This window comes from Petaurus breviceps, unplaced genomic scaffold (genome assembly GCF_028583685.1).
Source record: "Petaurus breviceps papuanus isolate PSGF00001 unplaced genomic scaffold, PetGlider_PUasm1.0 99, whole genome shotgun sequence".
In the NCBI taxonomy this organism is placed as follows: Eukaryota; Metazoa; Chordata; class Mammalia; order Diprotodontia; family Petauridae; genus Petaurus; species Petaurus breviceps.
In genome coordinates, this window is record NW_027187465.1 from 11,772,323 (window position 1) to 11,799,023 (window position 26,701).

The 26,701-nt window shown below is 50.8% G+C and overlaps 1 protein-coding gene across 1 annotated transcript in view; it reads left to right on the plus strand.

The window, feature by feature from the left end:
• Window positions 1–25,965, plus strand: part of GCN1 (GCN1 activator of EIF2AK4) — a 60,757-nt gene extending 34,792 nt beyond the window's left edge. The window contains exons 34-58 of the mRNA XM_069081667.1: window positions 1,191–1,437; window positions 1,787–1,908; window positions 2,486–2,600; window positions 4,623–4,802; window positions 9,511–9,731; window positions 10,680–10,748; window positions 11,021–11,159; window positions 12,098–12,294; window positions 12,443–12,585; window positions 13,030–13,147; window positions 13,283–13,498; window positions 14,268–14,432; window positions 15,918–16,079; window positions 16,238–16,330; window positions 16,525–16,668; window positions 16,761–17,030; window positions 17,266–17,379; window positions 19,394–19,624; window positions 20,053–20,246; window positions 20,794–20,908; window positions 22,884–22,980; window positions 23,236–23,384; window positions 24,022–24,129; window positions 24,529–24,747; window positions 25,265–25,965. Of these exons, the coding sequence (XP_068937768.1) occupies window positions 1,191–1,437; window positions 1,787–1,908; window positions 2,486–2,600; window positions 4,623–4,802; window positions 9,511–9,731; window positions 10,680–10,748; window positions 11,021–11,159; window positions 12,098–12,294; window positions 12,443–12,585; window positions 13,030–13,147; window positions 13,283–13,498; window positions 14,268–14,432; window positions 15,918–16,079; window positions 16,238–16,330; window positions 16,525–16,668; window positions 16,761–17,030; window positions 17,266–17,379; window positions 19,394–19,624; window positions 20,053–20,246; window positions 20,794–20,908; window positions 22,884–22,980; window positions 23,236–23,384; window positions 24,022–24,129; window positions 24,529–24,747; window positions 25,265–25,390 (3,954 nt within the window). The 3' untranslated portion in view covers window positions 25,391–25,965. The remainder of the gene's footprint in view (window positions 1–1,190; window positions 1,438–1,786; window positions 1,909–2,485; window positions 2,601–4,622; window positions 4,803–9,510; window positions 9,732–10,679; window positions 10,749–11,020; window positions 11,160–12,097; window positions 12,295–12,442; window positions 12,586–13,029; window positions 13,148–13,282; window positions 13,499–14,267; window positions 14,433–15,917; window positions 16,080–16,237; window positions 16,331–16,524; window positions 16,669–16,760; window positions 17,031–17,265; window positions 17,380–19,393; window positions 19,625–20,052; window positions 20,247–20,793; window positions 20,909–22,883; window positions 22,981–23,235; window positions 23,385–24,021; window positions 24,130–24,528; window positions 24,748–25,264) is intronic.
• The last annotated feature ends 736 nt before the right edge of the window (window positions 25,966–26,701 follow it).

A 26,701-nucleotide genomic window follows, 5' to 3' on the forward strand; every position in this document is an offset into this window, starting at 1 on the left:
CTGTAAAATGTGGGTCCCTCCCTCTCCCAGTGAGGTTCACACAAAGCATTTGGGAGACTTGAAGGTTCTGTGCATGTGCGAGCTCTGATTCCTTTACTCCTTCAGGCTTCAGCCTCATCTTGGATAATGAGCGGTAGAGAAGGTACTGGTTGGCCTTGGTAGAGGGAGTGCCCTCACTGGGAGTTACCTGTCTACCTAAGAAACCTCAGATTCAGGCCTCCCCCCCCATCTGGGGAGGAAAGGCGTTTCCGTTAAGAGATCAGCAGCCCCTGGTGTGAAGGGGAATGGGAGAATTCCATTCCAACTGGCTGGTTCTTCATGTTGAATCCGTCCTCTCCTAGAGGCAAATGGTGCTCTCTCTAAACTGGGAAGAATGCCCCTGGTTGCACGACCGATGGCACGGTTGTGTACGGCATTGTGATGGCACAGCGCCTGTCCTCTGACCGACAGTCTTATCCCGAGTAGTCTAATGCCGTGGCCTGGCAGGGGCCTGGGGGGACGCTAGAGGAAGGAGAGGGCTGAGAAGCTCCTGGGTTTGTGTGACTTGATGTCTTTTTTCCATGTTGAATTGGGCAGACATTGGTTGACCTTCTGCTGTGTGCCAGGGATAGAAAGATGAAAAAAGCCTTGGGCCCTGCCCTCAAGGAGCTTCTAGTCTGAGCTGATACACTTTGTTGTGGACCCTGCAGACAAAGCCAGACACACTTAGGTCACTCTGAGAGGGGTTGGTGATTGAGGGAGGCACTCAACAGATCTGACAGACATGAAACAAATGCTTGCTTTTCTCCCCCTTGAGTTTCTCGTCTGCTGGGACTGACGGCATCTGCACTAGGATACGCCAGTCTCCAAGCTGTTGGATGTTTGGAGGAGGGAGGGGTCTCTGGGAAGACTTGCCACGGCAGGGCGGCCCAGCATTCTGGGAGGCAGCAGGGACATCAGCAGTGCTGAAGGTGGCCCTGGTCCAGTTGGGCTGTGGGGGGAGGAGTTAGAAATGAGGCTGGAAGGCCCAGGGGCAGTTACTGTGGACAGATTGCGAGGACCCAGGGGAGGACTTTGTATCTTCCCTAAGAGCCCCTGATGTTTCCTTAGTGCGAGTGACCTGGTCCTGCCTGTTCCCTGGGGTTGTGGCCAAGCCCACTACTGAGGATAGGTGGCTGAAGGCCAGCCTGACAGAAGGCATGTCCCCCCAGGTCCAGGAGTCTGTAGCTGGTTGTCTGCCTCCTCTGGTGCCTGCCATCAAGGAGGATGCTGGGGGCATGATCCAGAAGTTGATGCAGCTTTTGCTGGAGTCAGACAAATATGCTGAGCGCAAAGGGGCGGCCTATGGGCTTGCAGGCCTGGTGAAGGGCCTAGGCATCCTGTCCCTGAAGCAGCAGGAGATGATGACCACACTGACCGACGCCATCCAGGACAAGAAGAACTTCCGGCGGCGAGAGGGTGAGCAGGCGCGTCTCTCTGACCCTGCGTTGGCTTGGGGCTGTCTGGGGTGGGCAGGCCTCACCCTGCCTGCTCAGTGCTCAGAGCCAAGGCTCCATGTGGGGCCTCCGCCACCCTTCTGGGGAAGGCCTTTGCTGAGAGAGGACATCTCTGCATCTCGTGGGGTGCTGGTGTAAGCGCATTTAAGGGGTCCCTGCCTGGCTCCCGCGGCTCTGTGGGGGGTGGGTGAGGAAGCGCAGGTGAGGCTGTGCCTGAGTCTTGTAGCCACACTGCCTGCCTGCCCTGGAAGCCTCGCCAGCTCCCTCTTCCTCCGTGTGCCGAGTCTCACGCCGGCGCCTGCTTTCCCCAGGGGCCCTCTTTGCCTTCGAGATGCTCTGTACCATGCTGGGGAAGCTTTTTGAGCCGTATGTGGTCCATGTGTTACCACACTTGCTGCTCTGCTTCGGAGATGGCAACCAGTATGTGCGCGAGGTAAGTCTTGAGGCCCTCCTCCCTCGGGCGCATCTATGCACCGCAATCTAGGGGCATTTGGAACGAGAAGTCCTAGGGGCAAATCCCGTCCCATTCCTGCAGTATGTCATCTGTGAGGTTTCTTCTGTCTGGCTCTCAGTTTCCTAATCTGTAAAGTGGGAGGGTGGCTTAGATGAGCTGGAGTTCATGCTGTGAGGAGGGGTCACTGGAGCTGGGGTTGGGTGTGTGTAGCTACTTGGGGGATTTGTGGTAAGTGGCTTCTTCACATAGTTGATGGATGGTCATGTACAGGGACAGGCAGAAGTCGCAGCTATCATGGGCAGCTGCCATTGAAAATTACTTGGCTCTCCTCTTACTGATGGTCGTCAGGCAGAGGTGATGCTGAGGTCCAGGTGGACCCTGCAGCTCTGACATGCACACCCTCTGGGCAGGGCCAGACTTGGAGCTGCAGGAGCCCAGGGCCTGGCCCTCTATATGCATGTTGAAGAGGATGTGGATTCCCAGTCCTCCCTTGGGGCAGGGCAGGGCTGGGCTTCGAGGGATGGGGGCTGCTTCTGAATTTCTTTTCTCCTTTGAGGCTGCAGATGACTGTGCGAAAGCTGTGATGAGTAACCTGAGTGCTCACGGGGTGAAGCTGGTTCTCCCCTCCTTATTGGCTGCCCTTGAGGAGGAGTCCTGGAGGACCAAAGCGGGTAAGGATGCTGTCCTGAGCCTCGCCCTCCTTGTTTGTTCCATTAAAAAAAGCACCTGAACCCCCTTTCCTTATTAAAGCCCCGGATCCAGGAGAGATGTGAGACTTCTCTTAGTTCCCATCTTCTGTCTACACCCTGAAGTCAGTTTATTTTTAAGAATACATATTTATTGATACCTTCTGTCTTTACATCACTAAATTTTTCCCCTGTAAACCCTTCTGCATATTGTCCCTGAGAGCCATTTCTTATAAAAAAAGAATTTATTTAAAAAAAGAGGAAGAAAAAAAAAATTACCAAACTAAACAATTTGTTTAAAAAATCTGACATTATTTGCAGTGTTCCACACCCATGGCTCTTTCTCATCCTGAAGTCTGACTGGGTCAGTGCTGCTTGTCCTAGAAGCCTTGACTAGTCTCTTCCTTCTCTACCAACTTTGGGGGCTTTTGCCTGCTATGATGTGAGTTTTAGAGCCTGGGTGTGAAGCAACTGGTCACTTAAAACATTTTTTTTAAGTTAAATTTTATTTTACTTTTCTTAAAGAATGATTTTCTTTCTTTCCTTCCCACTCTGTCGCTTGCCCAGTTGAGAAAATTAAAAAAAAACCTAAAACTTAACAGAAGCCCTATTACAAACATGTATAGTTAAGCAAAACAAATTTGTACATTGGCCATGTCTAAAAAATGACATCTCTGTACTATAAGGCATCTCTCTCTCTGGAGGTGGGTTGTTTTTACAATATTTTTTTTTTTTTGCTTTTTGGAGGGGGAAGGGCAGGGCAATTGGAATTAAGTGACTTGCTCAAGGTCACACAGCCGGTAAGTGTTAAGTGTCTGAGGCTGGATTTGAACCCAGGTCCTTCTTATTCCAGGGCCGGTACTCTATTCACTGCGCCCCCTAGCCACTGCCCTACAGTATTTTTGATGTTGTGTAAACTATGTTCCTGATTTCTGTTCGTTCACTCTGCGTCATACAAGGCTTCCCAGGCTTCTATGAAGCACCCTTCATCATTTTGTACAGTACAGCCGTATCCCATCCCCTTCCGGCACCATCTTCTGGCCAGCCATTCCCCAGGGGATGGGCATCCCCTCCATTTCAGATTCTTTGCTACCACAAAAAGAGCTGCCATCAATGTTGTTGTCATGGTTCAGTTGTTCAGTCATGTCGGATGCTTTGTGACCTCGTGAACCATACAGTGCCAGTACTATCCAGGGGGTTTTCTTGACAAGGACACTAGAATGGTTTGCTATTTCCTTCTCTAGTGGATTAAGGAAAATAGTTCAGTGACTTGCCCAGGGTCACACAGCAAGTAAGTGTCTGAGGCCAAATTTGAACTCGGGTCTTCCTGACTCTAGGCCCAGCGCTCTATGCACTGTGGCGTCACCTCACTGCCTCAACAAATATTTTTGTATGTATAGGTCATCTTCCTCTCTGATCTCTTTGGGGCATACACCTGGTAGACCTGTACTGAGTCAAAAGGTGTGCACAGTTGAATAGTTTTTTTTTTTTTGGCCTAGTTGCAAATTGCTTCCCAGAATGGTTGGACCAATGCAGCATCGGTCCCCTGACAGTGCATTAGTGTGCCTGTTTTTATGCAGCCCCTCTAGCTTGTGTCACCTTTGCCAGGTAGAGCCTGTGTTAATTTGCATTTCTCTATCAATGATTTAGAGTGTTTTTATAAGGCTGTCGATGGCTTGGGTTTCTTCAGATTTTCTGGGCTGCTCCTGGTTTTTACCAGACGTTTTCCCAGTAGTTTTTGTCAGTGAATTCTTGCCCCAGTCACTGGGATCCTTGAGTTTTTCGGGCACCTGGCTGCTGTGCTCCTTTGTCTCTTGTCTTGTGTACCTTGTCCATGGATTGTTCATTCCTCAGTGCCACAAAGCTCCTGAGTGCATTTAAGGCCAGTGTTCTTCAGTGTTTCCACTACTTCACCGTGAATTGCACCAGCATCTCAGGAGTTTATGGGACCCAAGTCAGATTCTTTGCCCCTTTCTGCCTACTGACAGTCTGTGTGTTTGTTCCTAGGGTCTGTGGAATTGCTTGGGGCAATGGCCTACTGTGCCCCAAAGCAGCTGTCTTCTTGTCTGCCCAATATTGTGCCCAAGCTCACTGAGGTCCTGACTGATTCCCACGTGAAAGTTCAGAAGGCTGGACAGCAGGCGCTAAGGCAGATCGGCTCCGTCATCCGGAATCCAGAGATTCTTGGTAAGTTCTCCGCTTCCCAGCTCACCTTTTCTCCTGCTCCTCTTCATTCTGTGTGCTCCTGGAGGGTGCTATGATTTACCAGAACGAATGTCCTTCATTAAAACATTTTAGGTCAGGGGCGTCCAGGTAGCACAGCGAGTAAGAGCACCGGCCCCGGTGTTGGGCTGACCTGGGGATCAAATCTGGGCTCAGATACTTAGCACCACACCCAGAAATAACTGGCCATATAACCTTGAACAAGTTACTTAACCCCAATTGCTTTAAAAAAAAAAATCCTAGGTCACATTTTGGTTGTTGTCCTTGAAATAATGACTAGGAAGGCCATTTTCTCCCATTAGTATCAGGCTTTGGTAGGAGCTCTCCCTGGTCTTTCAATTCAAAAGATTATTGCAAACGTGAGGCTCTTGAGGGTTTGTCATTCCATTCTAATAGCTCTGGGGAAAGCAGGGGTTTCTAGATAGTAAGCCTGGGGTTGTTTTGTCATTAGACATCAGATAAGGGTAACAAAGTTCCACCTCTCAATCAGTGAGAGGCCTGTTAAATAGAATGGTTTTTAGAATGAAGCAGCAAGTGGCTCCTGCCTCCACCTGGGAGCCTCAGAAGTGTCTGGTTTGTGTCTTGTAAAAGAGATTTCCCTCTTTCATGAGGCACAGAGATAGACTTGTGCCAGCAGCCATGGACTGGGAAGGCACAAGGAAGGGCTCTCAGGCCATTGTGCCAGAGCAGACTTTTGTTGGTGGCCGTGTTGGACGGCCTTGTAGGAGTCTTACCTTACATTGGTTTTCTAGAGTCTTTTTTCCCGTTTTTATTTGAAGTCATTTTTAGAGGGAGTTTGTTGTCCTTAAATCTTGATTATTTTGTGGTTGTAAGAAGGCTCATGCGTTGCTCTCTTGACAGAAGTTGATTTCCATCTCCTCCACCAAATACAACATGGGATAATGATTCATAGCTCTTTGTCTTGGTCAGGGGAAGTACATGGGGAATTACTTTGGGTTAGATTAAACTTCGGACAACTAATTTGAAGGCATTTGGGGCATCATTGCTTTATAGACTTGTCTGAATCCTTTCCCACCTCCCTGTGCCAAGCCATGTCTAAAGAAGCTTAATATTTGTTTGGGACAATATTGGATTTGGAGGCTGGGCACATGAAGGAAAAATATTTTGAAAAACTGTGATACTAATAGCTTGATTGATACTGGACCTCCTAGCTTCTCCCTTACAGCAGCCCTGGGAGATAGGTAGTATACCATGACACGACTGAAACAACTCAACAACAGAGTTTGTTTTGCATAGGACTAACATCTCTTATTCTATTCTCCTTACTGCCCCTTTCCCTTCTATTTTCCTGTTGAGTAAAGTGAATTTCTGTACCCAGCTTGGAGTGCATGTGTGTTTATCGTGTGTGTGTTTGTGGGGGGAGGGTGGTGTTCTTCCCTCCTTTGACCAGTTCAGATGAGAATGCAGCCCTTTGTCCGCTGCTCCCCTCCCTTTTACCTTGGTCGTAGACACTTTGACCTCTGTACCCTGATCACATAATTTTCCCTAACCTTTTTCTTTCTCCCTACTCCCCACACCCCATGTATTCCTCTTCTCTTTCCGTTCCTTTTTTAAGATCATTAGAATTTAACAGATGCACTCCCAGGCCTTTCATCTGCTTAGCCTTCCTCTATGACCCCCAATGGTAATAAGGGTCAGAGAAGACACATGTATCATTTCCCCTCATTAGAATGTAAACAGTTGATTTTTGTTTAGCCCTTTATCATTGTGCTCTGGTGTTTTGCCATTTTATGTTCTTCTTTACTCCTGTGTTTGCCCTTCACGTTTCCTGTGCACTTGTGGTCCTTTCATTAGGAGTGTTCAGAAATCTCTTCCCCCAGGATTGTGCTCAGCTTTGCTGGGTAGCTTACTCTTGGTTGTTAGCTGCTAGCTTTTGCTTCTGGATGATCTTGTTCTGAGCTCTCCACTGCTTTTAGTGGCATCTGATAAATGGAATGGGATCTGACTAGGGCTCATTGGTGCTTGGATTCTTTTTGTTTGTAGGTTTTTTCCCTTTGAACTGGAAATTCTGGGTTTTGACTGAAGTATTCCTTTTCATTTGGGGAGTTTCTTTCAGGAGGTCACAGGTGGATTCTATTCCTACTTTGTCCTTTGGTTCTGAGAGATCTGGGCAGTTTTAATGGTTTCTTGAAAAAGGATGAAAAGAGCTACCTTTTCTTGTTCATGCTTCAGGTAGTCCAGTGATTCCTGAGCTATTTCTCCTTGTTCTGTTTTCCAGGTCAGAGATAGCTTACATTTTTTCTTTTCTTTGTTTTTTTGGGGGAGGGGTAAGGCAGAGCAGTTGGGGTTACAACCAAGGTCACACAGCTAGTAAGTGTTGAGTGTTTCAGGCCGGATTTGAACTCAGGTCCTCCTGACTCTAGGGCTGGTGCTCTATTCATTGTGCCACCTAGCTTCACCCTCTTACATTTTATTTTAAATCTTTTGACTTTGTTTTAATATTCCTTGTAGTCTTATGGAGTTCTTCTTTTTTATTTGAGCCCATTCTAATTTACCAGGCATCTGTTACCTGGTTACAAGGTTTTGTACCTCTTGTGCCAGATTGTTCATTCCTTTTCTAATTTTTCTTCCACAGCTCTTGCTTTCTCTTTTTTTCTTCTAGTGTTCTCATTTCATTTGTAAAAATATTTTTCACCTCTTTTTTAAAAAGTTCTTATTTGATCTCTTTCAAAAATCCTAGTTGAAATAATGACCAAACCGTGTTTTTCTTTGAGGTGTTGCTTAAAGATGTTTTAAGAGTCATTCTCATCTACTGAATGTCCTTATCACCATAATAACTTTTTATGAAGGCATCTTTGTCGTTGTTGTTTGCTTATTCTTCCTGTCTACTTTCTGAGTTCAGACTTTATGTTGGGGTCAGCCTTTTTGCACTTCTGTCCTTGGAGCTGTTGTCAGAGTATTGAGTATTGTGTTAATCCAGTCTCAAGGAGAACTTAGGCTGGGATCTGCAAACTTTTGGTGCCTGCAAAGTAGTCCAGTTTGGGGCAAAGTCTGATTGCTTTTGCCCTGGTCTGTTCTGCAAGGTAGGTGTAAGCAACTTGCCTGTGGGCTTGCCTTCTTTGGAGATCTATTAGACTGCTGATGAATTCAGATACTCTCAAACAGTTGGAAAACCCTGCTGGTTCATAATGATACGACTGTAAGGCTTCCCTTTGGTCCACCCTAGTTATTCTGCAGGCTGCGTGCTGGACTGGAAGCTGGAACTGAGCTCTGCCTCAGGGGTCTGAGCCACTCAGCTGGACTTGCTTCTGAACTTCTAGAGTCTTTGAGCACTCCTTATCTTGGAATGCCACCTCCAGGCACAGTTCCCTTTCTCGGTCCTCCCTGGATCTGTGAACCAGATATGGGGCCTCTTCTTGGTCTGATTGGTGCCTGTCTCTGTGGGCTGGAAGGTTCTGGGCAGCACGCTCCTGGCCAGACCCCATCCCTAGGCTCCTTAACACCTCTGTATTTCCCTGTGCTGCCTGGGCTGGAAAAATGACTCACTCTCATTTTTTTTCTTGGATTTCTGATCAGGGTTCAGCAGGGTGTGTTTTCTAGGTGTTTGGAGGAGTTGGGGATGGGGTGCTCCCTGCTGCTTCCTCTTGGTCCTCCTCTGGTTTCATCAAGTCTTTAAGCTAGTCGGGAGCTCAGAGCTCTGTCCAGCCTCGTTGCTGTACAGACTTCAGGCACCTTCCCTTCCCACTGCCACCTCTGGAGCCTGTTGGTGAAATTCTGTGGAGATCTCAGAAGGATTAACAAGGGGCTAGAATAAATAGACCCAATAAATGAAACCTCAGCAAACGCCCTGATGTGGAGTCATGAGTGGGACGAACAGCAGCAGGGAGCGAAACACCAGAAACAAGGGAGCGCCACTAACTGGGGCATAGCTGAGTGAACCATAGCCTGGCTTCTCGTGACCATAAGAAACAATGAATGGGAAGAATTCAGAGAAACTTGGGAAGCCTTGAAGTTGTGATGCAGGGAGAGGGACGTCACCAGAAGAGAAGAACAGTGACGATGATGGCATGAACAAAGCCTCACGCTGGGAAGTGCAGGGACCAGGCATGGCCCTCAGAAGGCGAGAGGCATCTCACCTTCGGGTGAGGAGGAAGGAGAGCTTGCTGCTGCCTGTGCGGGCCTCTTCGGCCACGCGGTCGCTGCTCCTTGGGCTGAGGGAGTTGGGCTCATCTGTTCTTTGCTCTCAGGGATGCAGGGCGAGGGGTCTTAGCTAAGAAAAGTCAGGATGGAAAACAAGAGGCATCCTCACGTGTTTGCAGAAGGCACCCAGCCCATTTCCCTCACTGCCAGCTGTCCCAGCTGTGCTGTTCAGAGGCTTAAGACTGCTCGTGTATTGTCTTAAGTCCCGATTTGGATGTTAGGGGCTTTTCTGCTGGAGCTGCTTGTCCCCAGAAGGCTCAGCAGAGTAGGCCCAGGTCATTCACTGCCCCCTGGAGCCAAAGTCTCCGAGTATGAGGGTTAGTAGGCACCACCTCCAGCCTGGTCTCCACCCCATCAGCAGAGCTCTGAATGGTGACAAGCTGACTTCTTTAGCTGCCTGCTTCGTAGGACCTTAGGGAGGGCCCCTCGTGTTCTTGTGTGTCCAGATCTGTGTCAGCATCTGGGGGTCACCCAAAAACCAAGGGTCACTCTCTTGTTTCTGAACTTGTAGCTATTGCTCCAGTCCTTTTGGATGCCTTGACGGATCCCTCTAGGAAGACTCAGCAGTGCCTGCAGACCCTGCTGGATACCAAATTTGTCCATTTCATTGATGCCCCTTCATTGGCTCTCATCATGCCCATTGTCCAGAGGGCCTTTCAGGACCGATCCACTGACACCCGGAAGATGGCTGCCCAGATCATTGGCAACATGTACTCCCTGACAGACCAGAAGGTGAGGACTGGCCATGGTGTGGGTGAAGCACATGAAGTTCTGGGGGGTTGGGCTCTACTACTGAATCCCTCCTGGACTGGGCAGGTGTCCCTGGTGACATTTCAACGTAGGAATCAGATACCTTCACTGGGAAGGGGACAGGAGGAGGGGAGGGAATGGAGAAGGGAAGTAGTGGGGCAATCAGGAACCTTAGAGCATAACCTTGAAGTTATCCCAGCTCAGGACCGAGAATGAAAGCAGAGTTTTTACAATGACCTGAGTGGGGTTTTTTTGTTTTGTTGTTTAACGTTGCCTTAGAATAGATAAATGTGCTTATAGTCTCCCATTGGGAACCAGTATAACTAGAGTGTTTTCCAGTCGTACAGGCTGTGGGTGCTGACTGCCTGGCACAGCCTAGGCTGCCCATGGCTCTGCCCACTCTCCCTCTATCCTGCTGAGATCCTGCTTCGGTAAAAGCAACTACTGAGTGTTCCGATGCAGAAAAGCTGCCTGGGAGGCTCAGGGAAAAGATCCCAGATGAGCTCCTGCTCTGGAGCTGGGAGATACTGTAGAGGTCATCAGATCTACTTGGTTTTACAGAGGAGGAAACTGAGGCCCAGAGGTTATGTGACCTGCCTGGGGTCACAGAGGCAGGAAGAGTCTGAGGGAGGATTTGAACCAGGTTTTCCAGTCTGTCCCTCACACCATGTTCCCCTCCCTGTGAGAGGAAGCAGTGGCTGGCCTTGACTTATGACTGCCATGAAGGAAAGATGTTTCTTTGCCAGGAGGCCCAGGGCTTTTGTGGACAGTGAAAGGGGGCTTCTGGCTGTTCTCCCTCCCCCACCCCGCTGTTCTGAAGTCCTGGAGTTTTTCTGGGCCTGCCTATAATGCAGCAGGGAAGGCCGAGGGGGCTCCCCAGGTTTGGCAGTCAGAGCCCGCCCTAGCTCCTCTCTTTGCCTTGTGTTGTAGGACTTGGCTCCTTACCTGCCTAGTGTGACCCCTGGACTGAAAGCCTCTCTCTTGGACCCTGTGCCCGAGGTAAGTCTTTGGGAGTATTTGTTTTAGAACAAAGACACTTCTCTAAAATTTGCTGTGATAGAATATAAGTGCCTTGAAGGCAGCCACTGTTTTTGGTATTCCTGTGCCTAGCCCCATGTCTGGCCCCCAGGAGGTGCTTAATTAGAACTGAAGGGAACAAATTTTTGTGGTTGAAACCCAAGAGAAGCTGCTTTTGTGGCTGTGGTCGGGGGAGCACATCCCTCAAAGAGAATTCCAGACCTTGCCCAATGCATCTCTTGGTTCCCGGATAGGTTCGGACAGTCTCTGCAAAGGCCTTGGGAGCCATGGTGAAGGGCATGGGCGAGTCATGCTTTGAGGACTTGCTGCCCTGGCTGATGGAGACCCTGACGTACGAGCAGAGCTCCGTGGACCGCTCGGGTGCTGCACAAGGTGAGCATGGACTGAGGGTGGCTGCAGTCTGGGGCTGGGAGATGGAGTTCAGAGGGAGGAACCTACCACCAAGGCCCGGTCCTTCCCATTCCTGTATGGTGTGTGTGCGTGGGTGGGGAGAGGGATTAAAAAAAATTATCACCTTCATTTGCAAACATATCTCCCCCCCTCCCCCCCAAACCCAGGAAACCATCTCTTGTCACAAAGAATTTTAAAACAGCAGAAAAAAGCAGTTGGGGAAAACAAGTCAGGCTATCCCAAAGCCCCCCAGCTCTGCCACGATGGGGGTGTCCCTCATCCCTGCCCTCGGCCACAGTTGTCATAAGTACCCACTCTTCCACTTCTCCCCATTCTGGCTGTTGTAGTGTTTTCCTCGCTGTGCTTGCTTCCCTGCCTCAGTTCTGGGGTGTTCTTGTGCTCATTGGGTCCCACAGTGCAGTAATATTCCATTGACAGTGGTGTCCTAAGATTTAAGGAACTTCCACTTCTCCCCGTTGAGACAACAAAGGCAGCTTTGGGTCTCTTTAGGAGATGGGCTTAGCAGTGGGAACGATGGGCCAAAGAGTGTGGATGTTTCAGTCCCTTTCTTAGCTTGACTTCAGATTTCCTTCCAGAATAGTTGGGTCATTTCACTGTTGTCCCATTGGTGCCTTCATGTGCCTGTTTTCTATACTCGCCAGCACTGACCGATCCCATCTTTTGTCATCTTTGCCAATTTGCTGAATGGGAAATGAAACCTCATAATGGTTTTGATTTGCATTTCTCTGATCTTTAGTGATTTAGAGCATTGTTTTATATAGCTACTAATAGTTTCGTTGTTCTTCCTTTGATAACTATTATTCATATCCTTTGACTACTTCTCAGTTGGGGAAGTGGCTCCTTGTGGATGGGTTCTTGCATGGGGAGAGAGAGGCCTTAACTTTGTACTTAATATGCAGGGTTGGCAGAGGTCATGGCTGGTCTCGGAGTAGAGAAGCTGGAGAAGCTGATGCCAGAGATCGTGGCTACTGCCAGCAAAGTGGACATCGCCCCTCATGTCCGTGATGGCTACATCATGATGTTCAACTACCTGCCGATCACCTTCGGAGACAAGTTCACCCCTTATGTGGGGCCTATTATTCCATGCATCCTCAAGGTAGGGGAGGGGAGCAGGGCTTCTTTTTGAAGAAGGAAATGGCAAGACTTTCAAGAGCCAGACAATCTCCAAGACCCCTGCGCTGTTCCAGGGCTTAGGGGCTGCTTACTGGGGAGGCTGTCCCGACTGACGCGCAGGTTCTTTGCAGGCTCTTGCTGATGAGAATGAGTTTGTGCGGGACACTGCCCTTCGTGCAGGACAGAGGATCATCTCCATGTATGCGGAGACCGCCATTGCGCTGCTGCTGCCTCAGCTGGAGCAGGGCCTCTTTGATGACCTCTGGAGGATAAGGTGACTTCTCTCTGGCCTCTAGCAGGACTGTGGGACTGAACTGGGTGAGCTGGCTTTGGGTTTTGGTCCAGCCTCCTCCGTCTTCAGACGTCTGGAGGCTCTCTTGTTTGGTGTCTCACCAAGGTCTGGGCCTTCCCATTCCTGTGCTTTTACAGCGAAGCCTCAGCCTGATCCTGGTGATGGTTTGAGCGGCAGTGCTTCTCCCATGAGGGGGCAGGGGCAGCCTTGTTTCTCAGTGCTTAGCACAGTGCCCGGCCTGTGGCTTTTATCCAGTTACCTGTAGGATGGGGTAGCCCTGGCACTACCCACGTGGTTGTGAGGCTCAGGGGGGATGGCTAAAGGACTCTGCTGGTCGATGGTGGCTCCTGTTAGTGTTGCTTCCTGGCAGGGCAGCATTTTGAGTGGAGGTGGCTTGTGTGCAATTCCACCCTCCGTCTTCCATAGGTTCAGCTCTGTGCAGCTCCTTGGAGACCTTCTGTTCCATATCTCAGGGGTCACTGGTAAAATGACCACAGAAACAGCCTCTGAAGATGACAACTTTGGCACTGCCCAGTCCAACAAGGTGACATCTCTGACATCTGTTCTCGTGTGTTGCTAATGGAGGGAGTGTGGAGAACCTTGTTTCCTGATCTCCGTCTGGCCATGGAAACCTCCCAAATTCCTATTTTTTCTTCTCCTTTCCCTTGCTCGGTCTTAGGCAATCATCAGTGCCCTGGGAGTGGAGCGGCGGAACCGTGTGTTGGCCGGACTGTACATGGGACGCTCTGACACTCAGCTGGTTGTGCGACAGGCATCTCTGCATGTCTGGAAGATTGTGGTCTCCAATACCCCCCGCACCCTTCGGGAGATCCTGCCCACTCTCTTTGGCCTTCTGCTGGGCTTCCTGGCTAGCACTTGTGCAGATAAGCGAACAGTAAGAGCCTCCCCTGGTCCATGGCCTGGCTCTCTCCTCACCTTGGACCAGTCCCATGGCCTGTCCAGGCCTGAACTTCCTTGTCTGTAGAATGATGGGGTTGGACTAGATGACCTCTGAGGTCTAAGTCAATGTGTGATCCATGCAGTCCCACAGAGAGGAGAAGCCAGTGGGGAGAAGGAGCCACAGGAGAGAAAGTCAGCGCTTGGGGGGTCGGGTCAGGGGTCCTCCCTGGGCTTCAGTGCTGCCCGGCTGGGCTCCTTTCTTGTGTTGGCCACTTGGGATGGGAATGCCCATCTCTTGAGTTCTGTTTTCTAGCCTCCATTCCTAGGCAACAGAAATTCATGTTTGAGTTTGGAACACAGGCTGTGTGAGTGTGGCCAAGAGGGTTTATTTTCCTCTAAAACATTCTTTCCAGCCCCAGCTTCCCTTAAGTCAAAGCATGATATTGACAGGCCTAGAAAACTTTGGTTTTAAAATCAAAGGAACTGGCTCATGACAATGCAGCATGTGGAAGTTTGTGTCCATCCCCAGATATTGGCTCTTGCTGTGGTCTGGTTGGGTGTATTTGAATCTTAGAGAATTTTATTTTTGATTTTCATTTTATGTATTCCTTGAAGACTTTGAGGTATGAGAGTGTTTGAAGAATCCAGTATATGAAATAGATAACATTTCAGAGATTGAATTTTCTCTTGGGTTGACCTCATAGGATTCTGGGGTGCATCAGTAAGGGCTCTGTGGAAAGCTTTAACCTGATTTCTGCTAACAGATTGCTGCGCGGACGTTGGGAGATCTTGTCCGGAAGCTGGGGGAGAAAATCCTGCCTGAGATCATCCCCATCCTTGAGGAAGGCTTGAGGTCTGAGAAGAGTGACGAGAGGCAGGGCGTGTGCGTGGGGCTCAGCGAGATCATGAAGTCCACCAGCAGGGATGCGGTGAGTGTGCACCCTCCCACCCGTGTGTGACTCAGCAGGAGGGCTGCTTCCATGGCAGATGTGTGTGCATGTGTGTGATACTGTACACACTACAGGTTCTGTGCATGTTGTGTGACCTACTTGTGTGTTTGTGTATATATTATGTGCATGTTATGTGTGCACTTACTAGATTTGGCATGAATGATTGTGGGCATAGAGTGGGTGTGAATGGCTTATTTGCTGCATTAGTGATAGCTTGTATTTCCAAAATAATTGTTTTCAAGGGATTTGAAGAACTTTCTGACCTTTCTTCTGAGCTAATTTGATCCTTAGAACATTTCTGGGAGTTTGGGTAGGAATAGATCTCATCTAAAATTGAGACCAGGAGGTCCCAATGAAGTAACATATCTGCCCAGAAATAGACTTTTGCATCCCTGGCATCCTTGCACCCTGACAGCTGCAGGCATGCCTAGAGTGTGAGCAGTTTATATGAAAATGATCTGGGGGCCTTAGTGGGCTCAGTATACATCACCAGTGTGGTCTGGCAGCCAGAGCAAAGGAAACCTCAGGCTTTCTCCAAAGACTCCCGTGGTGTACCCAGGGGCAGCTAGTGGTCCTGCTGTATTTCCTCTTGATTAGAGGGAATTATAGCATGTATGCTCAGGCCTGAGGTTGCTAAGCTTGGGGAGGGTAGAAGTCAGGGGTATAGCCCAGCAGAAGAGGCAGTGGATGGATCTGAGAGTGCAGTCAGGCTTTGGAAACATGCCACGGGAAGGATCATTGGAAAGAACTAGGAATGTTGAGCGTGGAAAAGAGAAGATGGGACTCGATGCCTTCAGGCCTTCGAAGGGCTGGGCCCTGGATTCCCTCCAGGAGAGCCTGGCAAAGCCCTTGCAGGTGTTGGACAGGGCGTTCTGGACCAGGCGGCTGCCAAGGCCCCTCCAGAGATGCTGGTCACGGGGGGAAGCACACCCAGTCCTCTTGCCCAGCCCTCTTTGGGAGATTAGGGTCAGAGCCCCTAGGGGGTGCCACAGGCACAGAGTGCTGGGCCTGGAGGCAGGAAGACCTGCGTTCAGCTGTAGTCTGGGCAAGGCACTTCATCACAGCTTTCCTCATGTGTAAGATGGGGGTCTTAACCTTGCAGGCTTTTGTGAAGACCACTTGAGAGAATATGTATAAAACACAGCGCAGTGCCTTGCACACAGTAGGTGCTTAGCCAGTCTTTAGGTTCTAAGTTCAGTGACTTGCCTGTAGATGAGCAGCTGTAAGTGAGAGGCTGGACTGGAACCCAGGCCCCTGACTTCCTGTCTCATGCTTCCTTCAGAACTGCATGCTGCCCCTGGTGCTGAAGACAACTTTCATTCTCATGATTTTAGGGAGACCCTCTGACCCTTTCTTCTTCTTCTCTCTTGGCCCATCCCCAGCTCCTGGTTCCTGCTCTGCCCTGGCCTTTGGGGCTGCCAAGTCTCTACTGACACAGCTCTTGTGTTCTTGACCTCGTGTCAGGTGCTGTTCTTCTCGGAGTCCCTGGTGCCCACGGCCAGGAAGGCCCTATGTGACCCCCTGGAGGAGGTCCGGGAGGCAGCTGCCAAGACCTTTGAACAGCTCCACTCCACCATTGGCCACCAGGCCCTCGAGGACATCTTGCCCTTCTTGCTGAAGCAACTGGTAAGTTGACTCAGTGGGTTCAAAGAACTGGGCCAGATGAGCTTGTCCTGGTATGTATGTGTGTGTGTGTGCGTGTGTGTGTGTCTGTGTGTCCGAGGGGGTGGCATGGTGTGGCCCAGAACAGCCTCCTGGACATCGTCTCTTGCCTCTTTCCTCAGGATGATGAAGACATGTCTGAGTTTGCCTTGGATGGTCTGAAGCAAGTCATGGCTGTCAAAAGTCGTGTGGTGCTGCCCTACTTGGTGCCCAAGGTGCGTCCCTGGGCACGTTCTCTGTGAAAGCGCTGTTGCCCCCAGGGGATGAGGTGTCTCTGGGGGGAGCTTGGGGTCTGGCCCTTCCTCCTGGTGCTGCCTCACAGCTTGCAGGGACTTCCATTGCTGGGCGTGGATGGGCACTGGGAGAATCCCTTCTTGACATGGTGGTTCCTGTTTCTCCTTCCTGCCAGCTGACATCTCCACCTATCAACACTCGGGTGCTGGCCTTCCTTTCCTCTGTGGCAGGTGACGCTCTGACCCGTCACCTCGGGGTTATCCTGCCGGCTGTCATGTCGGCCCTGAAGGAGAAGCTGGGCACCAGTGAGGAGGCGCAGGTGAGGGGCCGGGGTGGCTGTGGGGCCAGGGTGGCGGCTCTGTGTTGGTCTAGAGAATGCAGTGCTCACTGCCCGTTGTCCTCTGCCTTCAGGAGATGGCAAACTGTCAGGCGGTCATCTTGTCCGTGGATGATGATGCTGGCCACAGGATCATCATTGAGGATCTGCTGGAAGCCACCCGCAGCCCTGAGGTGGGCATGAGGCAGGCGGCTGCCATCATTCTCAACATCTACTGCTCCAAGTCGAAGGCAGATTACACGGGTCACCTGCGCGGTCTTGTCTCAGGCCTGATTCGCCTCTTCAATGACTCCAACACTGTGGTCTTGGATGAGAGCTGGGATGCCTTGAACTCCATTACAAAGGTGGGCTGGCTGCTGAGACCCAAGTCACGGGATCAGCTGTTCTCATTCGTTAGTTCATCCACTGGCAAGCCCACAGAGGGCATTGAGATTGAGCCTTGTTGGTCAGCTGCCAGATGCTGTGAACATCAAGTAAATTAAATCAGCAGCTTGATGCCTTGAGAACATTTGAGGACTTCTGCCATGGAGATAATTAACATTCTGACATCCATTTCTGCTTTCCCTTGAATTTCTATAGAAATTGGATGCTGGGAACCAGCTGGCCCTCATCGAGGACCTGCACAGAGACATCCGGATGGTGGGGAATGAGACCAAGGGAGAGCATGTGCCAGGATTCTGCCTTCCCAAGAAGGTAACAGATGGTGTGCCCAGGGCAGGGCCCCCATCATCCTGCTAGAGGAGCCATCTGGGAGGGCAGCACTGAGCACAGGGAGGTCAAGCCATTGGGGCCTAGTAGCTCCACCCCCTCCCTACCTGGTCATCCTATGAGATCCCTTTGTCAACCTACAGCACCAGGCACCTTGACACAGCTGCCCGGGTTGTCTGCTCGGCCTGGTCAAACCAAATGAGGGCGTGGGCTTTGTTAAACACATGTGGCTATTTGGATGATTCCAAATAGATTCCCTTGATGAAATGCCTTTGGTTTGCAAATGCCTTTAAAAGTAATCCTTTAGGGGTGGCTAGGTGGTGCAGTGAGTAGAGCACTGGCCCTGGAATCAGGAGGACCTGAGTTCAAATTTGGCCTCAGACATTTAACACAAAATAAACTAGCCATGTGACCTTGGCCAAGTCGCTTAACCCCAATTGCCCTCCAGAAAGAAAAAAAAAAAGAAATTATCCAAAAGTAATCCTTTAAAGTAGCTAGTATTGCTGGTATTATTACCATCTTACAGAAAAGGAGACCGAGGGTCAAAAGTGACCTAAATGACACATTGAAGACTTGAACTCAGGTCTTCTGACTTCTGATCTTGCAGACACTTAGACATACATAAACAAAAGGAGAGGGCCCCTGCCCTCCAGGACCTTACTTTCTGCTGAGGTTATAGAGCATGTTTACAGGTAAATACACCATGATCTAGGCAGGGTGGTGCTACTAAAAACTGAAGGCATCTAGAAGGGTCTTTGAGGGGAGGGGGCATTTGAGCTGAATTTGGTTGGGGGGAGTGGAGAAAAGCATGGAGGTTGGTTTTTTTTTTTGCTTTTTTGGAGTGGCAGTTGGGGTTAAGTGACTTTCCCAAGGTCACACGGCTAGTAAGTGTTAAGTGTCTGAGGCCGGATTTAAACTCAGGTCCTCCTGACTCCAAGGCCGGTGCTCTATTCACTGTGTCACTTAGCTGCCCTGAGCATGGAGTTCTAAGAGGGAGGGAGAGCAAGCCATTCGGCTTGTCAGGCATGAGGGGCACAGCCTGTGCAAAGACCCAGAGAGGGGAGATGAAATGTCCTGACAGGGAATGGCACTGGAATCCAGCGTCCACAAGACATGGCAACATTTAGTCAGCTTGGAAGGGAAGGCAGGAGCTCGACAGTGCCAGACAGAGACAATGGGAGCCCTTGGAGCTTCTTGAGGAGAGTTACCTAGTCACCTCTGGGTGTTGGAGGGGGCAGGGGCTGGGGCAGGGGAGCAGTTAGAAGGTGTTGGCCCAGTCTCATGGAAGGGGGAAGACTATCTGAAAGGTAGTGTGGTGAGAGTAGAGAGAAGGGGAAGGATGCTAGTTGTGTGGAGGAAGCAGAAAGGCAGGGGGCAGCTAGCTGGTACAGTGGACCAGACCTGGAGTAAAGAAGAACTGAGTTCAAATCCAACCTTCTTCTGACACTAAGTAGCTGTGTGACCCTGGGCAAGTCACTTAGCCTCTGACTGCTCATCTGTAAAATGGGATCCTAGTAGCACCTGCTTCCTGGGCTTGTGGGGATCAGATGAGATCATTGTAGAGTGCTTGGTTCAGTGCCTGGCACACAGAAGGCCCTGTGTAAAGATTAGCTGTTAGTTGACAAGACTGAGCAGCAGATTTGATGTCGGGGGTGAGGGCTCCAGAGCAGACTTGGGTGACCTCTACAGGCAGAGGGAAGGTGGGTTCAGGGGGAAAGTGACAGCTTCTGTTGAGTTGGAGCTGCCAGTTGGCCATGTGGCTGCAGCAGCCGTGGGGAGCTGAAGGCTGCACAGGTAGGTCTGAGGGGCACCTCCACGGGGCTGAGGGGCTCAGCAGGGCCCCCTCATCCTGCCCCCTCTGTCCATGGTAGGCCTCGGCAAAGAAGCAGATCATCTCGTCACAGTAACCTGGGCCCACTTGAATACGTTTCCTCTGGGAGCTGTTAGTGGGAGGGTTGGTTTCTAAGTCCCCCTGACTCAGGCGTCATCTTGTTGTTAGGGAGTTACCTCGATACTCCCTGTGCTACGGGAGGGAGTCCTGACTGGCAACCCAGAACAGAAAGAGGAAGCAGCCAGAGCCTTGGGCCTAGTGATCAGATTGACCTCTTCTGATGCCCTGAAGCCCTCTGTGGTCAGCATCACCGGCCCTCTGATTCGCATCCTGGGAGACCGCTTCAGCTGGAACGTGAAGGTGGCCCTGCTAGAGACCCTGAGCCTCCTCCTTGCCAAGGTCAGTGGGGGCAGGACCCTCAGCATGGTATTTCACAGGGCAGCTCTCACCCGTGGCCCCTCCCACACCTTAAAGAGCTGCCCAGTGAGAATGTTGGGACAAGTCCTTCCCCAGCTGCAGGCAGAGAGGATAAAATGGTTCGGGGCCGGGTAGCTGCCATATATGTACAATGGCTCTAGTAGACTCCATTTGGGCATATTGATCAGGGAAGAGGAAGATGAGGGAGAAGCCAGCTGTTGAATGTTGCGTACACTTAATATTTCTCGATGTGTTCACATATATGAACACGTGGACTTTGTTACTTTGGAGGGGGTTGGGAGATGCAGCCTTTGCCTTCCATGCTGCTTTTGGCCTTTCCCCATCTCCTTTTGTGGTCCGTCCCTGGGCTCAGCCTGAGCCTGGTGTTCAGACTTGGGCATCCTTTCTAGGTTGGGATCGCCCTGAAGCCCTTCCTGCCTCAGCTGCAGACGACCTTCACCAAAGCACTCCAGGACTCCAACCGAGCCGTGCGCCTGAAAGCTGCTGATGCCTTGGGCAAGCTCATTGCCATCCACATCAAGGTGGACCCCCTCTTCACAGAGCTTCTGAATGGAATCCGATCCACTGAGGACTCTGGTGTCAGGTGAGACGGAAGAGGAGCAGGTATGAAGCCGGCATGGAGTTGCCCCCCTCCCCAGCAGTCAGAGGCGGTCCCTGGCATAATGGCTTTGATGGCTGTGGAGGGAGGGGAGAACGGCCAAGAAGCTGCAGAAGTGTCTGCACTGAGAGACCTGAACAGGGCAAATATTTTAATATTCTTTCATTTATTAAGTGCCAAAGTGAAACCCATCTGGTTGACCAACCTACACCGTTTGTTAGAGCTTGCTCTTCTCCATGCAGGTCACAGAAGTAATGAAATGGGTGTTCTTAGTGAATCATACCATGGCATGGCCATTCCCCTGGAGTAAGAGGCTATTTCAAAGGCTGTATGAAGCCTCCCTTCTCAGGGTCTGTTTTACTGGCAGGGTTGGGTGTCTGGTATGTCAGTGTGTCCAGACAGAAGTCCCCCAGTAGGATTCTCTGTCACCCACCGGTTTGTGGCTTAACCTGGGGCTGAGCTATGTCCTGTTGAGCAGAGAGAATCACAGACAGGAAGACCAGGCTTTCAAGTGGAATGTGTGGTTTTGTAGGGACATCATGCTGCAAGCCCTGAGGTTTGTGACCCAAGGAGCAGGGGGCAAAGTGGACACAGCCATTCGGAAGAGCATCACCACCATCCTGCTCGGCATGCTGGGACACGACGAGGTACTGCTGCATCCCCAGGGCTCTTGGCCACACTAGTGCCTAACGTTCGCTTTTCGGAGGGAATCTATTCTCTTCTTTTGTCTTTTCCATTCTTTCAGTGAGTATCATTGGGGAATGGAAGTTATTCCACTTGGGTCAGAGGATTCTGGAGCAGCACTGTGCTGGGCCCTTGAAAGGGCTGGCTTCCTTTGTAAGATTCTCTCTTCCCACCCTCCGCTCTGCTCATTCTTTCTCTCTCCTTCTCACACATGCACATGCACTGTCCATCAGCTGCAGTGTGTGTGACCAGGAGGGGGAGACCGTCCAAGATGACACCTTTGCTTGGTGATGATGTTTGCGTGTTCCTGCAGATGTCCGGGCACATTTGGGCACGTCAGGGGTTTCAGTTGCTTAATTAGCATTTGTTACAGCTTCAGAAATCCTGTTTTGTTTCCTAGATACTTTTCCCCAAATGAAGTCTCTCTTAGGGCCACATCTTCTCTGTAAGTGTGGGAGGGCGCTGTACCAGGTCTCTGGCTGGTATGGGAAGAAGGGTTTGGGTCAGAAGGCAGGCTCTCAGAGGTGGGGCAGACATCCCTCACACTGGGAAGACGGACCGTGGAAGTTGTTTGGATTAGTGGAAGTCAGGAATGGGGTGGGGGGGGTGTTTCTAGACCTGGCCTGGACCCAGATACTGTTTGTTTGCACTTGGGGTTTTTGAAAGATTCAAGAGTCCCCTGCTCATTTAGGACTGCCCTCTGCATCCTTCTCATATCACGTTTGTTTTGTGACTGTCTGATGTTGAGATTGCCATGTCATCTGTGTGGGTGCCTTCTTCTACTGGACTCTGAAGCTAGATGAGGGCAGAGACTGTGTCTGTCTCCCCCAGCAGTGCTCTGGACACTGTAGGTGCTAGTGTTTATTGAAGGAAGGATCTGGGTAAAGTTCCACACACCCTTCGCCTGCCTGCCCCAGGGGCAGAGATGGTGCCCTGGTGATGGGATGTGGCCGCCTGCCACATGTCAGTCAGTTGTGTTAGTGAGTGAGTGAGGGGTTCAAACTAGTCAGAGCCCGCAGCTCCCCTGAGTGTGCTTTAATCTGGCCAGCACTCAGTAAGCACCTGCTGCACGCCGGGCAGCTGTGCTAGGCCTCCCATAGCCTGGCCAGCCCTGTGGCTCTGCTCACGGTTCGGAGCCTCGTTTTGGCTGTTTGGTCAGACACTCACAGCTTCTGCTCAGTTCTATCAGCCTGTTCTCACTTATCCTCACTCCAGACAAAGCCCATGGCTTAAATAGTCATTCTTTCCATGTGATGCTAGCTGACCAGTACAAGGCCTGCTTTAGGTGTTCAAGACAAGGCAGCCAGGAGCCTGTCATCTATGTGACTCATTTTGGTGCAGGGCACACTGCAGGGATGACTGGCTTTATCTTGATCTGCTTTGATTGGTGGGTGGTAAAGGGTTGTCCTTGGTCCCCTTGTGGGCCCCCTTGCCATTTGGCTGGTGGCAGTTTTGGGTTGCCTGGGAGAACCGACAGGATGGGGGGGGTGTCCTGATGGCCTTGGGCTGGTCACTGACTTCTTTGCTGCTGTCCTTATTTGTAAATTGGGCATGTCTTTTGCCCTTCCCTGCCCTGTAGGCCTGTTAGGTAATGGAAATAACAAATGTCACACTTAGAGACTCTGCCAAAGAAAGGTGTTCTATAAATAAAGGCATTCTTTGCTATTATGAAGATGATCACCACCCCTTCCCCCCCCATCTCACAAACACACACACACACACACACACACTCACTCACTCTAGTTTCTCTAACTTTAGTGTGGAGGGTGTACTGTTTTAGCCCCGCTCCTGTCTGGCAGTTAATAGCTTAGCCTGTGATTCAGTCTGGTATCAGGTACACAGATAAGGAGAGGGAGTGGCAGCCTGGAGCACTGCCTGCTTTGGTGCTGTCCCTCCTCCCCTCACTTAGTCTCTCGCCCTCTGTCTCCCTCCCCACAGGATGCCACGAGGATGACCTCTGCTGGCTGCCTGGGGGAGCTGTGCGCCTTTCTGACTGAGGAAGAGCTGAATGCTGTGCTCCAGCAGCACCTGCTGGGTATGTCTGCACTGAGCAGCGGGCCTGGGACTTCCCAATCTGGCCTCTTCCCAGACTCACCCTCCTCAGGATTCCTTAGAGTGGGGCCGAGCTTCCCTTAGGGCTCTGGCTGTACAAAGGACAGGGGAGTTGTAGCCCTGAGTTACTCTGAGAAGTGGCTGGCCAGCCCAGGACACTCACCAGGGGCATCTCCAGAATGGCAGCATCTTAGGGCCCTTCCCCAGTGGCTGACTTTGGTTATCTTGTCCCCTTTAGCGGATGTGTCTGGGATCGACTGGATGGTGCGGCATGGGCGAAGCCTGGCGCTTTCTGTGGCTGTGAATGTGATTCCGGGCCGACTGTGTGCGGCCAAATACAGCCCTGATGTCCAGGAGATGATTCTGAGCAATGCCATGGCAGACAGGGTAAGGAGATCATAAAGCCTTGGGGCCTGAAGGTGCTGTGCAGCTGGAGCTGTCAATGGTGGGGAGGGAAGAAGACTGGGTCCACAGTCTCCCAGGGAGACTGGCAGTGTACGTCTCTGCTCGGCCACCAAGTTACTCAGGGACCTTGGGTTCGTGGAACCATGGCTGGCCTCGACGTGGCTTTTGTGGCCTGTGGTCCTTTTGACTGTCTTTCAAGGTGGGGCCATGGATGTTGTTACTCCGTTTATAGACAAGAGACCTGATGGTTGGGGAGTGATGTGGCTTGTTTGGACCATGTGGTTAGTGAGTGTCAGAGGTGGGATGGAGCCCAAGTTTTGCCCGACTCCAAAATTTTTTTCTTACTACACCCCGTTGGACACTTCCTGACACTTTGCTGGGGTTTAGCTTCCCTGTCTCTAAAGGGAAGGCTCTCAAGCCCCAGCCTTGGGACATCAGCCATGATGTCCTGGCACCTAGGACAGGGCAGCTTCACCACCTCTTCGATGCTGCTGACAGTGATGCCTTTTCTGGGCTGGGAGGGCATTTACAGCAAAGGGGATGAGTGGTGGTGGTGGTAGCAAGGAGCCTTGGCCCAGAGAAGCACATTCTCTGCCCTTTGTCCTCTGTGTCCCTACAGATCCCCATTGCAGTGAGTGGCATCCGAGGCATGGGCTTTCTGATGAAGTATCACATTGAATCGGAAGGGGGTAACCTGCCAAGCAAACTCACCAGCCTCTTCATTAAGGTGAGTGGGGGTCAGGGCTGAGGTTGAGGGCTTGCAAATGACTTTGGGGCTACTCTCCCTTTCCTTCCCTCCCCCACCCTTGTAGCATCAACCACACCTTGGGTCCTCACCCCTCCCATTCATCATGGCATTGGTAGAGACCTTGCCATGGCCTAGGGGGAACCCCGTGAGATTGGAAACATGGCTACAGGACAGTCTCACGAGGGCTTCTGTTCCCTGGAGGTGCCAGCTTTGTGAGGAGGCAGCCCAGCAGAATGGGGGGTGGGAACACACCAGGTCTGAGAAGGACTTTTGGTTTTTGTCTACTTGGCAAGTGTTAAGTTGGGTATATGGGAAATGGACCCCAGTAGCATTTCACTGCAGTTATCTGTGTTCTCCCTTCCCCTACCCTCTTAACAGTGTCTGCAGAATCCATCCAGTGACATCAAGCTGGTAGCCGAGAAGATGATCTGGTGGGCCAACAAAGACCACTTGCCCTCACTGGATCCTCAAGTCATCAAACCTATTCTAAAGGCCCTTTTAGATAATACTAAGGACAAGAACACCAGCGTGAGGGCCTACAGCGACCAGGCCATTGTCAACCTGCTCAAGATGAGAGAGGGCGATGAGGTGCTACAGGTGAAGAGTGGGGGATCTGTGCATCCTCCCGGGGCTCCTGTTCTGTTTCTCTTTCCCTATTAGTCACACACAGAGACACAGACATACACACACAGAGACAGACACAGAGAGAGAGAGACACACAGACACGAGTTATTTTTTTTGATTTAGGTTTGCTTGTTGCTGTCGAGAGTTGTTCTAGGCAGGGCCTAGGAGGAGTCTTCTCTCTGCTTCAGGTTGTGGACATTTTACAAGCCCTACAGTCCCCAGCAGGCCCTGAACCCTCCTATTCCACTTTCATCTTTACATTTGCTGATGTAATTGTGGGGCTGGTGACTGAGTGGAAGGTGGGGCAAGCCCTTTGATTTTTGACCACATCCAGACCTGCTGGGGTCTCTGTTATTTCCTGTAGCCCACACCCAGGGGCTCCATTGCTAAGGTGATGAGGCTGTTTGATGACTGGGTTTATGAAATTTTAGCTGGTCTGCATTTGAGCCCAAATTTCCTGATTTATCTCCTCTCTTTTCCATCCTAATAGTCTGTCTCCAAGATCCTGGACGTGGCCAGCTTGGAGCTTCTGAATGAGAGTTGCCGAAGGTCCCTGAAGAAACTGGCCAGCCAGGCCGACTCTGTGGAACAGATTGATGACACCATTCTGACGTGACCCCCAGGGCCTACTGAGCTGAGTGTGGCCCCAGCCTTTCGACTCTGCACCAATTCTCAGTGTTTTCATTTTTGAAAATGTTCATTCTGACTGGGGCATAGGAGACAGGGTTCCCAGAGAATATTTTACTATCTAAACAGACCACAGCCAAAGCCTTAATCAGACCCACATGCAACTGAGAACGGCCTTCCCTTCTCATCCCCTCCTCTAGGACAGGTAGGCAGCGTACACACGCAAGCCTCCCCACCAGCCCTTTGCCCACAGAGCCTGCTTGGGCAGCTGCAGAGCCAAACCATCTGAACCATCCGTTCTGGGCTGAAGCTCAAGTTGGTAGCAGCCCTTTGCACAGCCTTGCACACCAGGCCTGGGGAGGTGGGTGTGTTTGGGTGAGGGTCATTGGGTTTGGCTTTTTACTGATGTGTTGCTTGTGACTGGCTCAGTAAGGCAAGCTCCTATCAGACTAAAATGGTATTTAAATAGCCTTAGCAATTAACAAGTGTGAGTTGGGGGGAGGGGGGTTAAATGCAGGCTGTTTAAAGGACAAATGTTTAATAAAGGCTTTGATTTAATCTTGATGCTGACAGATCTGTCCTTTCTCCAGATACTGCCCAAGTAGACTCCATGGGATTTCCATCATCAGAAAGAGGCTGTAAAGTTGCTTTCTTTCACCTGGGGTCTGTGTTTTCTCTTTAGCCCAGCTGTCCTGAACTTGAAAGCAGACTTTGACCTCTGACACTGTCCCCTCCCTCTACCCAGTGCTCATATCCCAGGTCTTACTGAATTGAAGAGAAACTTCTTGCCATGTAGATTATCAGAGCTAAGGTCTGGTTTCTTTGCTGAGCTTTCATCAGAACCAAGTGGTGTAGGAAGCTCTTTCCTTCCCTTTTGGTACGTAGTAACAGTCAGCTCTGTGTTTGGGGAATGCAGTGTTCTGATTAATCGGTTCCCTGTTCTCCACTCTAAAGCTGATTGGTGAGGTTGGGTCCTTCTGGAAGGAAATAAACCTTGGAAGAAAACCTCACTTGCTGATGGTGAAAGAGCACCATTCTTGGTGTGAGGAGCTTACAAGAGGAAACCAGAGAGGCAGGTCAGCATCTGCCTGGCTTCTGAATGACTTCCTTCCTCCTGGTTCTTAGAAGGCTCGTGACGCCCGCCCTGGCCTATCTACAGGAGCACACCCCGCTGGGTCTGGTGACGTGAGCTTTTCTGGGCCACTTCCTCAGTGCTCCTGTCAGAACTGCTGACTGAGGCTTAGGGGCAGAAAGAAAAAATGTGATGAAATGACTGAAGAGGCTCCAAAAAGGTGGAAAG